The sequence below is a fragment of the Chelonoidis abingdonii genome, chromosome 6 (assembly GCF_003597395.2).
Source record: "Chelonoidis abingdonii isolate Lonesome George chromosome 6, CheloAbing_2.0, whole genome shotgun sequence".
NCBI lineage: Eukaryota > Metazoa > Chordata > Testudines > Testudinidae > Chelonoidis > Chelonoidis abingdonii.
The window spans coordinates 109,308,327-109,323,350 of record NC_133774.1 but is presented as its reverse complement, the minus strand read 5'-3'; the positions used below and the strand labels follow the sequence as shown (position 1 = coordinate 109,323,350).

General features: G+C 43.2%; 1 protein-coding gene across 1 annotated transcript in view; it reads left to right on the top strand.

Moving 5' to 3' along the window:
- The first annotated feature begins 5,319 nt into the window (after positions 1 to 5,319).
- SNAPC3 (small nuclear RNA activating complex polypeptide 3) overlaps positions 5,320 to 15,024 on the top strand; it is a 35,489-nt gene continuing 25,784 nt past the window's right edge. The window contains exon 1 of the mRNA XM_032791714.2: positions 5,320 to 5,560. Coding sequence (XP_032647605.1) covers positions 5,334 to 5,560 — 227 coding nt within the window. The 5' untranslated portion in view covers positions 5,320 to 5,333. The remainder of the gene's footprint in view (positions 5,561 to 15,024) is intronic.

Genomic DNA, 15,024 nt, shown 5'->3' with positions numbered 1-15,024 from the left:
GGTTACCACACAATAAAGAACAAAGAGTGAGGTGTGGGTTTTGAAACTGGAATGAATGACTCATGAAACATCTATATTTTTGAGGGGAGAGCGTTTTAAACAGTGGGAGAAAGAGGTAACTTTTAATCAAGAGGCTGTTGCAAGCCTAAAGACTGGCATAAATGCAAGAGCAGAGGAGTGATGTAGAGGGAGCAGTCAAAAGCAAATGATGAGCTATAGCACAGCATATAGAAAGAGGATGCAAAAGATGTAGGTGGAAATAGAATTTTGCAAAGCCTCAACAGTGAAGATGAGAGGCTTTAATCTGAGGCAAGAGAAGAGTCTTCTTCATGTAGCTGATGTAAATGTAGTGCAACAACTATAACTTTACATTTAGATGGTTAACCCAGATAATTGCAACTGAAGTAGCAGAGTGTATTACTGTGATGCCTCCTTCCGTTTTGTGAATTGGACATTGAGTTGTTATATGTTCCATAGTCTGTTCTGGGTGGCCACTGTCACACACTGGAGAGTCTTTACATTTTTAATTTATGCAGCAAGTATCCACCTCTGCCATGATTTGTGTGGATATGGTTTAGGGCCGCCCATAAGCTTTGTGGGAGATCAAAGCCAGAGATCTTCTGCTTTGGGTCTTTCACAAGGTGTTTATTTTGACTTCTTGTGAACTCCATTTGGCTTTCCAAGCTTCACCGGTGTTGCAGTTGTACTGATGAAGGTTAAATATGTGGGTCCAAAAGGCCTTATGTGTCTTCAGGCAGCGGTAAGGGACGTTGTTAAGGTCCTAGTGGATGGGCAGCCTTTCATTTCCCACAATCAGTTAGACATCAACAAGTCAAGTATGGCTACTTCTGGTCCATACTGGTGCACAGTACTCAGCTATGGAGTACACAAAGGCCATCGCTGATGTCCATAACACTGATTCTCTCCAGCTTGTGCTTGCCAGTTTCTGGACCAGGTTGACCCTTGCCTTCATCTTGGCAGCTACCTTCTTCAGGTGGTCGTGGAAGGTTAGTGTGTGATCCTGCTTCATTCTGAAATAGGTTGGAATGGGATCATGTCACACAGTGTTGCTGCAGAAGATCACTTTTAGGGTGCACTTAGCATTTCTGTTATCAAGATGGAATGCAGTGATTTTTGTTTTGTGAGGATTTGGTTTGAGCCTCCATTTCTGGAAATATTACTCCATGGTGGTCCCTATTCAAGGTGGACTCGATGTTGCTGAAGGTACTACTTGAGTTTCCAGGCCAAGATCATCCACATATGCAAATTTGTGTGACTTCATTGGAGACACGTCACTCGTGTAAACACTGAAAAGCATCTGTGTGAGTACTAGCCTTTTGGCAATCCATTGTTGAGGAACCGGGGCAAACTGATTTTGTTGCCCAGGTGGACATATAGCCATCTATTGCCCAGTATCAAAATCAAATCACCATGAATGCCATCAACCTGGTGACCGAACATTGATCAACGATCTACGGGTCTTCACAACAACTCTGTCATAAACAGATAAGAAAAGTTAATAGCACAGAAGTACTTTATATCTCTTTGACTATAAAGGGTTAACAAGTTCAGTAGGTCTGGCTGTCACCTGACCGGATAACCAATCAGAGGACAGGATATTTTCAAATCTTGAGGGAGGGAAGTTTCTGTGTGTGCTGTTAGTTTTTGGTTGTTGTTCACTCTGGGGGCTCAGAGGGACCAGACGTGCAACCAGGTTTCTCTCCAATCTCCCTGATACAGGCTCTTATAAGTTCAAAATAGTGAGTACTAGATAGATAAAGCGAGTTAGGCTTATGTTTGTTTTCTTTATTTGCAAATGTGCATTTGGCTGGAAGGAGTTTAATTGTGTATTTGGCTGAAAGGAGTTTAAATGTGTATTTGGCTGAAAGGATTAATTGTACCTGTAATACTTAGGCTGGGAGGGTATCCCAGTGCCTATAGCCTAAAATAACACCCTGTATCCATATCCATTTATAAATTTACAAAGGCAATTTTTTCTCTCTTTATTAAAAGTTTCTGTGTCTCAAGAACATGATTGTTTGTATTCTGGTGTGATGGACCTGGCCAGAGGGACGTGGGTCTGGATTCACCAGGAATTGATGGGGAGAAAAGACGGTTAAGGGGGAGAGTGAGGCCCTAATTTCTCTCTGGTCATGGCATTACTTTCTCTCTCAGAGAGCTGGGCAGGGGAAAGAGACAGGAGGGGGGAAGGTGAATTGTCCTCTCAGTTTTGTGATTCAATGAGTTTGAATCACAGTGATCTTCCAGGGGAACCCAGGGAGGGGAAGCCTGGGAGAGGCAACAGTGGGCTTTCCTTGTGTTAAGTACTTTCCTTGTGTTAAGATCCAGAGGATCTGGGTCTTGGGGTTCCCCGGGTAAGGTTTTGGGGGGACCAGAGTGTACCAGGCACTGGAATTCCTGGTTGGTGGCAGCGCTACAGGTTCTAAGCTGGTAATTAAGCTTAGAGGAATTCATGCTGGTACCCCATCTTTTGGACACTAAGGTTCAGAGTGGGGAATTGTACCATGATAAACTCAAACCACGAAAATAGTCCTCTTCATGGCCAATTACATGCCACATAGGTTTTGGAACAAGGACCCTCCAACTTAACATTGAAGGACTTTCCTGGGCAAAGTCCGAGTATCTTGCAAACATGCTGAAGACGCATAACATTGATGTCCTTACGCACCAAGAAACCCATGTCACCAATGTCACTAACAGGCTAGCCGCTACCATATCCATGGTTACAACCTCAAGACTAGCTACTATTATCCAAAATATGGCCTGGCCATTTATGTGAAGAACATCATCATAGATTTTGATGTTTCCCCCCCGAACTGAAAAAAGAAGCCACCTACACCACTGCCATTAGGATAGGGGAGCTGCATATTAACATGTATAAAGCCCCTAATTCAAAATGGCCAAGGCCAGCACTTCCAACTGCACCAATCCCAGCTTTATATGTGCTAGTGACTTTAACAGCCTCCACACTATGTGGGGCTATGAAGTAAATGAAGCCAATGCTGAAGACCTCATGGGCTGGATGTCTGCAAAAGATCTGGAACTGGTCTTTGATCTCAAACAGCAAGCAACTTTCCACTCTGCTCATTGGCAATGCAATTACAATCTGGACCTCACCATTGTTTCTAAAGACCAAAGCGTGAGTATGCTTCATGCATCCCGGAAAATACTTCAACAGCCAATACAGGTCCATCATCATCCAGGTTGGCATCAAAATCCCCGTGATTCTGTCTAAATGAATCCCACAGTGGAACTTGGCCAGAGTCGACTGGGATTGCTATAAGGAAGCCATAGAAAAAGTGGTGATCTGAATCCCCATGACACCAGAATGTTATCAGATACATTGGGCTCCTTACCACTACCACCAAGAAGAGTATCCCCTGGGGCTTCCAGAAAGAATACACTCCCTGTTGGACAAAAGAGCACCAGCAGTACAACCAGTCGGGCAGCTGACAGGTTGCGAAGGCCCTGTTAGGAGTCTCAAGACTCAGTCAGATGCCAGCGGTGGATTGAATGTGTTGAAGGTCTGAACTTCACACACTCTAGTCACCATGCCTGGGCCTTACTACAACGTCTCGGAGCTGCAAGACCCCACTGCAAAATGCTTCTCCTGCTATTAAGAGAAGAGTAGAAGCCAGTGAAGGAATTGAGCACTGCTTCATAGCTTATAAAGGTTGTTTTTTTTCCTGTCATTCCTCTTTAGCTTCTTCCCTTTGCCAAAGTTGCAGGAACAAACCTCACTGTGTGTCTCCCGCACTCCATTCCTTGCCGCTTTCACTTAGTAACATCTGTATGGACCCACTTTCCTGACTCCTTTTGGTCATGAAAAGAGTATATTTTTCAAGCTGCACTCTAAAATATACTCTTTTCAAATGGCCTACAGTTCCTAGTCTTTTTCTCACAGAAATACTAAGAGTGGTTTGCTGAAGCATTCTGATGGAAGCTTGGAAGAAACTTCCCCTATAGGCAGGTGATTCAATAATTGTCCACAATGAGCTTTCATGCATCTTCCTCTGAAGCATCTGCTAGGTGACCACTAATCTCATGTGGCAATGCCTAGGTTGTGAGGATGAGGGTGGAAGAGGTCAATAGAGAGAAATAGGCATCAGATTTTTTTTTGAAGTATGCTAGTTTAACTGCTCAGTCCTTAGCTATTGTATCTCATCACTTGTTTATTGTATACTAGGGCACCAACCCTAACCAGCAGGGCTGGTCAAAAATGCCAAACATAACATTTTCATTTTGTTCAAAATGTTCATGTAATTTTGCAACAAGATAAAACGAAATTCTTCATTTTGCCAGTAAATACAGAGAAATTTGAAAGGAAAGGAATGTATTGTGTGAAATTTCCTTCGAAACGTTATTTTGACACACTCTAATAAACCCATGCAACTGGAAGTAAATTTACTACTGCAAGTGGTCCCATTTGTACAACCTGCTCTGTGGGCCGCAATCCTGCATTATAAGCCTCACAGCTGGACCGTCACACTTGTGTGGTGTCCCACTGAAGTCAGTGGGGGCTCTACATGGGCATAAGAGTCCACCCACACAGATCAGGTTGCAGTTTGAGGATTTTTGATTGTAACCTTTTCTAGGCAGGGGCCTTCTCTCTATAACTCTCTGAAAAGCACCTCACTTACTTCAGAAGCTAGCAAAACACATAGGCTAATAATAAGTGTTTTGGGATTAAAGGCATTTTAATAGAGGGAAGCTATTATTAAACCTACTCCTTCCAGTAGTAGTTTTCTTTAAAAAAACACCACAGATGCAGCACTGTCTTGATATCCCACATCATTAGGATGACCAGAGAGCAAGTGTGAAAAATTGAGGCAGGGTTGGGGGGAGGAGGGGTAATAGGAGCTTATATAAGAAAAAGACCCAAAAATCGGGACTCTCCCAATAAAATCGGGACATCTGGTCACCCTACACATCATGGCACATGAGAGCCCCCTGCTATCCTCATTTTGGTTCTATGGAGAGCCTGCAATTAGTGCTGTGCTCATTGTTAAGTGTTTTTACTAGGCAAGCAAAGAAACTTTAGTAAAAAGAGACAAATATTAAGTAGTTAAAAGAAGTGAGCTTCTTACCAGACTATTTAATAGTCACACAGGTTTTGGCCTGAGAACTGTGCTTAGCTAGCTGGTGCTGCTGTGTGCAGACTGTGCAGCCCAGTGCAAGGAAACAGGGGGGTGGGTTTACGGGAATGGAGCCTCTCCGTTGCTAAGAGACAGGAGAATGGGAAACTACAAATCCCACAATGCAGCAGGCGCTCGCTTCCTGGTGCCCCCCCACCCCCCCGGCGTGCTGTAAACATGGCTGGAAGCAGTGGGAGTGTCAGCGGCGCGGTGCCGGAGTACGAGGTGCCCGAGTTGCACACGCGCGTGTTTCACGTGGGTTCCTTTGGCGCGCTCTGGAAGCAGAATCTGCACAGGGCAGACCTGTCTTTGCAGGAGGCGGTGGCCGAGGACGGGGCTGCCGCCGTGGCTGAGGATTTGGGCTGCGGGCTGGAGACTGCAGCGGAGCTTAGGGCTGTGTGCAGGTAACTGCAACTAGTGCACGGGGGGAAATCCTGATCCCCCCCTGCCTCCGCAAAACACTCCCTTATTGTGTGGGTCATTCAGGGGAAGCAAAAGCCTTCGTACTGCATGAAAAGCATGAGGCTCTGGGAGAGGAAGGCGGGATCGGCGTGCTGCTGGGCTGACCCAGAGTGGTGGGAGGCGTTTATTTAGCCTCTGCAGAAGCAGCGCATTTTCTTAGGCCTGGTCTATATTTAAAAGCTTTGTTGGCATTGCTGTGTCAGTCAGGGGGGTGTCTTTGTTTTTATACACCCCCCAACTCCTGTCTGACGGAGCTCTGGCCTCTGTGTAGATGCAGTTATATTGGCAAAAAAAAGTTGGCTTGTGGCTATAACTTAATCTGTTTGGGGAGCTGGTTTAAGCTATGCTTGGTGGTGCACGTTGTGTATCGATTAGGGAGGGCTCCAGCAAACTCTTTCAAGTGTAAACATGGTCTTAAAGTGCTTTTGTCAGTATAGCTTGTGCTAGTTCCCTGAACTAAACACAATGTACTGGCAAAACCTTGCTTGTTTTGTTTTTATAACAACTGTGCCTACACTAGGGCTCTATTTGGTCTGAAAAAAACAGCTCTAACTGATAGAACAGTAGTGGCAAAAGTTTTAAGTGTAGATTTGGCCTTAGTCTGCCTTGCATCCAGGGTTGTCTTTAAGCACAAGCAACACAGCTGACTCTTTGGGGCATAGATTTGCAATGTGGGTGTGGGAGACAGTCTTACTTTCCCATCTCCATTGTTAAGACTGGTGAGGCTTCACTCCTTTGGGAGCCTCAGGCCTGCTTGCAGACCAGTAAATTGTAAGGCTGGGCCCTAGTATCAAGGGAGAAAGTTGTTTAATGGCTAAAGGAACAGATTTGGAGTGAAAACTTAATAGATTTTTTGCCCAGAAAGGACCACTATTATGACTCTGTAATGTACCCTCCTTCATAAGAAAGGTCGCAGAATTTCATCCACTCACTGTTGCAGCAAGCCCATCAACTTGTGGTGAGCTAGAGTATATTTTGTAGAAGTGTACCTGAGTTCTGTTTCTAGCTCTGCTACTGACTTTATATGTGGCCCTGGGCAAATTTCGTGCCTCAGTTTCCCTATTTGTAAAATAAGGCTAATACTTATGGTGGGTGTTGCAAGGCTAAATGCATTTATATTTGCAAGGTGTTTTAAAATCAGAGTGAAAGAAGTTGTAGTTCTCCAGAGTGTTTTTAATATGTACTGTGTAGAGAACTGGCGATAGTGGCTCAAGTTTATATGGTTTGATTTTAATTTTTTGGAGTTCTTTGCGAATGCTAGAAGGAAACCATTCACTTTTTCAAGCTACACACATTGGGCTAAATTCTGATCTGGTGTAAGTAGGCATGACTCCACTGAAGTCAATAGAGTTGCACCAGCTTACCCCAAGTATTGAATTTGGCTTAGTAAGTTTCCTTCAGCACCCAACTGCTCATGATAATTACAAGTAAAAAGAAAGCACACATACTCTGAACAGCATGCTGTAGTAATAAAGGCTAATAAAGCTGTAATACAAAATTACCCTTGTACCCACCTCCATGATAGTGAACACAATGTTTAACATTATTCATCATTTAACCAGTGCTAACAAAACTGTCATGAAATGACAGAACTCATTTGTTAATTGCAATATTTTTTTCAAAATGTGTGCCTGAGTGGAAAGCCAAAGCTGTTCTGGCACAGGAAAAGCTGCTGGAATGGGGTGACAAGAACATTCTCTTGTTGCAGTTTGAAGACAGGAGGTAGTAACTATGAATACAGGGGGAAAACTATGAAGTACTAAACTAAGTGTCAGATCCATGTGTCAGATATTAGAGCTTAGTAAGCTATTGAGGAAGGAAGGCCTGCAAGGATAATTCAGATGCTGCAGGAAGGAGTGTCTGTGATTCAGTAGGTGGTGCTCTTCAATCTTGTCTTCACTGGAAAAACATACCAAAAATTACCACCTTTCTCTCACCAGTTGAATTGAACCAGTGCTTGCGCTGCTGGATGCTTTAATGTAGATAAGGTTTCAGTGTTAAAATAATTTTTTGACTGTTTTGATTGGACTTCGCTTTCCACAGGTCTATTGAAAAAGAGAAAAGGAGCTCAGACCACTGGAGCCTTGCCTACGTTAGGGCTTCTATTTGTTTTAATACTGACTTAGCAGAACCAGAGGGAATTCTTTCGTAAGCTTTCCCAGTGTAGATTCAGCCTCTGAGGTTATGTCCACACAGCAAAGAAAACCCACTGCTGGCCCGTGCCAGCCAACTCAGGCTTGTGGGGATTGGACTGATGGTGTATTTGATGGCTGTGTAGACCTCTGGACTTGGGCTGGAGCCCAGGCTCTGGGACCCTCCCGCTTCACAAGGTCTTAGAGCCTGGGCTCCAGCCTGAGCCTGGAGGTTTTCACAGCCGTGAAACAGCCCTGCAGTCCAAACCCCATGAACCTGAGGGCTTGGCTACATTAGAAATTTCAAAGCACTGCCCCGGCAGTGCTTTGAAGTGTGAGTGTGGTCAGAGCCGCAGCGCTGGGAGAGAGCTCTCCCAGCGCTGCAGCCCTGATTACACTGACACTTTACAGCGCTGCATCTTGCAGCGCTCAGGGGGGTGTTTTTTCACATCCCGGAGCGCGAAAGTTGCAGCGCTGTAAAGTGCCAATGTAGCCAAGCCCTGAGTTGGGTGGCACAGATCAGCCATGGGTTTTTCTTTGCCGTATAGACATACCATGTGTCACTGCATTGTGCTAGGTTGTACTGTGCTACTAGAATTGTAATCGTCTGGATAAGACATACAGTGTAAATCTTGAGCACTTGCAGTTAAATTTAACAGAAGGAGGGTGTCCCTGGCCAAATTCCAGTTTGTCATATTCTGCCTATCTAACATATCCTCTGTAATTTCAACTGGACACAGAGGTCTTCATTTCCCGTCTTAACTAGATAGTGTGTCTTTGTGCTGTCAAATAGCTTCTGTTTTTCATCCCAGGAGTGGCTGTGCCATGGTTGCTGCTGAAAATGGTTCCTGTTTATATTTTGTAATGTGTTTTGGGATCTGTCAAAATGAAAGGTGCTTGTGATGCAGGGCCTGCATTCTGTCAGTATATATTTCATAGCAAGGGAAATTAATAAATCCTTGCTACTTCCACGACCACTAAAAAAAGAAACAGATCATGCCCTAACACAAGATTATCTTAACTCTGAAAGCCAAGAATGACAGACATGCAAATTTTGACCAGTGAGAAATATTTACGGAGGCTGAGATCACAGTGGCCTGTGAATGCAGGAATTGCAGACAGGAATGCTGGGGGTAATGACAAGACGCTAATCCTCGTGTTGGTGACAAAGACTATGTTATATGCTCCAGACCATACTTCTTCCTACACTTCTATGTGAAATTGTTCATGTAACCTCACCCTGATATGGTAATGAACTCTTTTAACAATTGGGACTTGACAAGCAGGTTAGGTGAGGGATAGAGGCTATCAGGCTGGGAAGAGGCTATCAGGTTGACCAGGAATGGTCAGTAAGGAGACTTGACATCTAAAGATAAGATTTTATTTTCTTTCTCTAAGTATCTCACTGAGCTTTGCAGAGTATTTATTTGAAGTATGTTATTCAAACACTTTTATTACCAACAAAGAGAAAACAGGAGTAAAACAAGTCTTCAATTTAACAAAAAAATAGTTAAGACTACTGCTGTTGTACTGCGTAACTTCATGCAGAGTGCCCCAAGATAAGAATCTCCAACTTCTGTTTATCATTGTGGGCCACATCCAGTGCTATCTGCATGGCCTTGAGGATGTCACATGGGCCACAGCTCTGTGATGATTGGGCCACAGGCTGAGAACCACTGCTCTGGAGAGAGGTGCTTTGGGGTGGAGTTGTTGAGCCTGACCCCTTCTCCCTCCCTCTCAAGCTCATGGTCTTGGTCATATCCGCCATAGCCAGGTATCCTTCCCCATTAAAGTTTACCACAAACAGCTGCAGCCTGCGCCCACAGGGGAGAAGCATATCCTTGATAACAAGTTTCACGGGCTTTTTAATCCCTTCAGTTTGTTTTTACATGTGCTTTTTAATTTTTCAGCATCCTTCAGTTTCTACTTATTTTTCTCTGTATCTTCTATGTGTTGAGTTTTCCTCCTGCAGATCTCTCCTCCTTTATTTTCTTTCTCCCCTGCAGTGTTGCCCCATGTGTTGTCCCCCCCCCCCAATGTTGCAGAACAGCACTCCCTTCATGTTTTCTTGTGCACTGCAAAGAGCTGTGAACTCTAATGCCATCTAGGAGAAAGGAGTGGGAGAGAACATGGGGCAGGCAGCAGCTGTCAAGGGTAGAGAACAAGTCACTTGACAGCAGCCTATTGGTTCCTGTAGCAGAAGGAAGGTAGATGTGGATACCCAGGAATGGTCTGGCACTGCTGAAAATTGGCTCCCTAATCTCTCATGTGGTTGTTCTCCTCTCAAACTAAATAGCCCTAGTTTTGTGAATCTCACCTGATCTAGGCCTTCCCAACCCCTAAGACTGCCTCTGATTACTTTCAATTCCTTCCCTTGTATTTTTTCTGTCCCTCTTTCTTTGGGATGAGGTGACAACTTGAATGCATTCTTCAGTCTGTATTAGAGGCAGCAGGCCCCGTTCATCCCTGTTGTAACCCTCAAGGCCTGGCTGCTCTTGGAGAAGCGCGGGGTCTTGGGCGTGTTCTACAAAGCTGCAGTGCTCAGCACCAGACTTCATGCAGTGGTGCCTATATCCTGCATTGTGATGGCTTTTTATGTTCTGTTCATAAAATGAATCTCAAGGCTTCAGACATCTGTTTCGGAGAAGCTGCTGAAAAGGAGAACTTACCTGAGGCGGAGAGAGGTCAATGGAATGGACAGAGCCCAGTTTGGCGATGCCAAGAGGAAATTCCCCCATTACCAAGCCTTTTCCAAACCAAGAGAGTGACCCTCTGCTCTTCACAACGGCTCCAAATTCTCTGTGCTTTCAGCAAAGTGAGAAGATGTTCTTTTATCTTCCTATCCCTTTATAAAGTAATCAGCAAAGATCCCTTTATGTATGTATACAGATCAAATCCTCTTTCCTATAACATGCAGTCTGCTTAAGGAAAACCTCTTGTTGTTTCACGATTAATTGCGTGGGCCTACCAAAATGGATAACGTTTCAAGTTTGATAGAACATAGATTGGAACAGGTTGCATTTAAGCTATTTTAGAGATAATATCTTTAAGTCCCAATAAGTGTAGTAAGAACAGCGTGGTGGGTGGGGGAGGAAGATAAGTTGACTGTAATGACACTCTTGTGTTAGAGCTACATATTTTGGGGCCTAAGACTAGGGAGATGATATCCTAAAAGCACAGACTTCAACTGAAACTTCTCAATAGGTAACCCTGACTTCACAGGACTTCTACTTGAAGCAGATGCACCCTGGATGTAATCATTTTCAGTTTTATCTACAATTACTGTTCTCATAAACGAAACAGTGATTTGAATGAAAAGGTGAATTTATGCCCCATTAGACTAGTGTCTGAGGGAAAGAGGGAGAAAAACTCCTCCCACACCTCCTTTAAATAGCAACAAAAAAGATAATGAAAGAAGCCTGTTTATAATGGGCTGAAGGAACTTTATAAAAAAAAATTAATAGGTACAACTTTATAATTTCCATAGTTAAATCCTGTTAAAATACATTACATGGTTAAATGTCTATTCTTCGCAATCTACCTTATCAATTATCTGACATTAAGAAACAGTGGAATAATATTTAACTTGGTGCATGTTCTAGCATCTATGCCTATATTAAATCTCTTTAAAAGAACTACCAAAACAGACAGATTGGGGTATCCAATTTCCATGCATGTGTCTGGTTTTGATTTGTATATTAGTCAACTTTCACTTGCCTACCTACTAATCTTATCAGGTTGTCTGTGGAACTGATTTTTATAGATCCTTCAGTTTCTCCTGGATTAGAAATTGTATAAAAAGCTATACTTATCCTACAGATGTCATTGGCAATTATTGTTTGCTTAGATAACCATTGTTATCGTACTTAGGTGGCTAGGTTCAAATCTCTAAGTCTTAAGAGATCACTTCATTAATTTAGAGATTAAATAGTTAATGTTGGTCAAGTGCTTTGAAGATGGAAAGTACTAAGCTTCATTTTTCTAGTTCACCTGCTGAATTATTCATTGCGTAAGTGTACAGCAGGCTTAGACTCAAAGATCAGTGTGGATTTTAGGTAGGTCAGGCGAGGTGCGGTTGCAGGTACCTTATTTCACTGCAGCCCCAATTAACCTTCTTGTTTTATTAGGAGGTGTAGTTGTAAGTATCTCCAGGCATGTGTTATAAAGCTGTATTAAGCAAGTATTAGTGTTTTAAAGTGTTAGTACTTAGTGTCATTAGTATTAGTGTCTCAAAGGTGATAAAAGTACTGTCTTTAAGAAAAATATGTAATATAAAGCGTAATATCTTTGTATCCAATTACAAGGAATAAATCTGATTAAAATGTTAAAATATGTTCTAAATAACTTAAAAATTTAGCAAGTGGAGTTTACTGCTGTGCTCATCCAAAGTAAGTGAGGCCACAGTGAAGGGATAGCTTAGTGGTCTTCTATTTCCAGGGACCGCAGGTCCAACTTTGTGCAAGTTTGACTCAGCTCTTTATCCCTAATAGTATTTATACAGCTCTAGAGTATCTTTCCAGAGGAGAGCAATTAAATTCCTGTCACAGACCTAGTCAAATGCCTCCTCTTGGGCACTTAGTGGCTGGATGCACTCACAGCAGTCTGAATCGCTATGTGTTTTAAGACTCCAGCATCTGAACAGAGTCCAAGCACTACCCCATCTTGGGGCACAGACCCTCTGTTTAGCACTGCCCTTTGAGAGCTGGATACCAAATCCCCAGACTCCGAACAGAGCTTAAACACGAGCTGTCCCAGAACTCCTGCTCCACAGGTGACTCTTCAAGGGCATGTGTTAAGTGTAACACAAATCACAGAGAGACTGCACAGGATTCTGAACCACCATTGCTCTGTGCTTACCATTGCACAAATACACAGATCTGTACAAAAATAATAAACCCTACATGCATTTCCCTGTCTCGCCACTTCTGAGCATTCTTTGGACTGGGTCAGAGTCCTCTGGGGCTAGGGAGAGTCCTTTCTGCTGCAGTGCATGACTTGTCTTTCAGTTAAGGAGACTCTCTAGCCAGCTATTCTGACCATGGCTGGTCTGTGCTCTTCCTCTCTCAAGAATCCTATCCAGAGCTTCTTGTCCTGTCCCAATGGGATAATGCCTGTTCCTTTTTTTCCTTCAAGTGATTTTCCCCCCACATTCTCCACTTCCCTTGCCCCCAGGGAAGTTGGAGAAACTAGCTTCAGTCAACCTCTTTAACATACTCATTGTTTGATCAAAGTACAGTCGTTAAGATTAATCTTTCTCCATTTTATCTAGTCTGGGAGAGACCTATTTACAGTCTTGTCTGCAAAAGTGGCTATATGCAGATATAGAGGCATTCTGATACAACAGTTTTTATAACCACTTCACAAGATCAACTTATGAATTCTGATTATGCAAACTGATTTCACAAATCACCACGATTCCGTGTAGATCACTGCATTATCTTTCAGATGAGACTGTCAACTGTTTGTTTTGCACTGGTGTTGAAGAGCTCATGGCACTGTTTGTAAAACAGTTTGTCCTGTTTTCTTCCACTAGAGTATTTCTCTGCAAGGATTGTTAGTGTGCTGTGAACCAGCTGGCTGTTGCACTCCCATGTGTGAGGTAGCTCTGCAAGCATGTGCTTGTCCAACATCAGTATAGGATGCCTATCTTTTTTGCAAATGGCAGAGTGAGTTACACCTCTGCATATGACACAAACTATACAGAAAAACTTGTTTTCAGAAATATTTCAAGTTTTTAAATGTTAGATACTACTTGATTATATACTCTACTCAAATAAATCCAGGCTCCCATGATACCATGCGCCTAATTATTCCCGTATGACTCCACTGACTTTAATGAAGTTATATAGGGACAAATTTGATCCCAACTGTATGGGCCCTTGCGGGAGAGGGAAGTTATAACTAAGAAATCAAAAACATCTAAAAATGTGACTTCCATGGAAAGTGATGCAATTCTAATATCTGATATGTCTCAGACTACTAGATCTAGAAACAAAAGCATCACCCTTTTAGAAAATTAGTGTTCCTGGTTTTCTTATGTAATGATGCTTCTGGGTCAGTATCCTTTGACACAGTTGGCCATGCTCTTCTTTAAATCTTGTCCTACCTTGGCTTCAATAACTCTTGTGTTCTTCTGATTCTCCTCTGACCTCTCTAATTGCTTCTTCACAGTGTCCTTCAGAGACTCTTCCTCATTCTGCCTCCCTTCCAGCTTTCTGTGGCAGGTTCCACAGCGTTCTGTCCTTGGTCCTTGTCTCTTTGCCCAGAGATAAGGTGTAGAGGGAGATCTCATGTATTCCTCCAAGATGATGGTTCCCAGATCTACCTTTCTATTCCAGACCTGTCCTCTTCTGTCCAAATTAAAATCTCAGCCATTTGTCTGACATCTTTGTGAGTGTCTAGCTGTCACTCAAGCTCACTATGGCTAAAGAAGCACTTCTAATCTTCCTTCCTAAACCCTCCCCATTACCTCCTTTCTGAATTAGTGAGGATAATACCACCATTCTGCCTGTCACTCAGGTCCATAATCTGAGCATCATCTTTGATTTGGACGTCTCTCTGGGCCTTCCCATTCAGGCTATGTCTACACTACAGTTTGTTGGCATAAATTATGCCACTCGGGTGTGAAAAAACCACCCCCCTGAGCGACATAAGTTACCTCGACATAAGCACTTGTGTGCATAGCACTGTGTCAGCAGGAGAGCTTCTTCTGCTGACATAGCTTCTGCCATTTGCTGAGGTGGTTTTATTATGCCAACGGGAGTTCTCTTCTTCATTTTCACCAGATGTGCTGCAGCGCTGTATAAGTAGACCTGCTCTAAATCTTGCCAATTCTTTCTGTATAGTATTTCCAAGATATGGCCTTTCCTATCCATCCACACAGCTAAAACTCTCATCTAGGCTCTCAATCTTGATTTCTGTAATATTTCTTTATCTGGCCTTGACAAATGTCATCTTGTCCTTCTCATACCTTTGGATTGTTTCTCCAAAGGTAATTTTCCTAGCCAGCTGTTCTGACTGTGTCACTTACCTCTCTTTGGATCCCTCCACTACCTGCATCCCTCCATTACCTCCCCCATCTCTGTTGTAAACATAAGCTGCTTATATTCACTTTCGAGACCATTCATGGCCTATCCCCACCCCAGCTATTCTATCACATTCACTATTGAGCTGTTGGTTCTGGCCTCCAATTGGCCTAGGGTGCCAGCCTCTATTGCTTTCTTGTTAATTTTTTCAAACAAGCACCTCATGTTTTCCCCCATGCTGCCCCATAT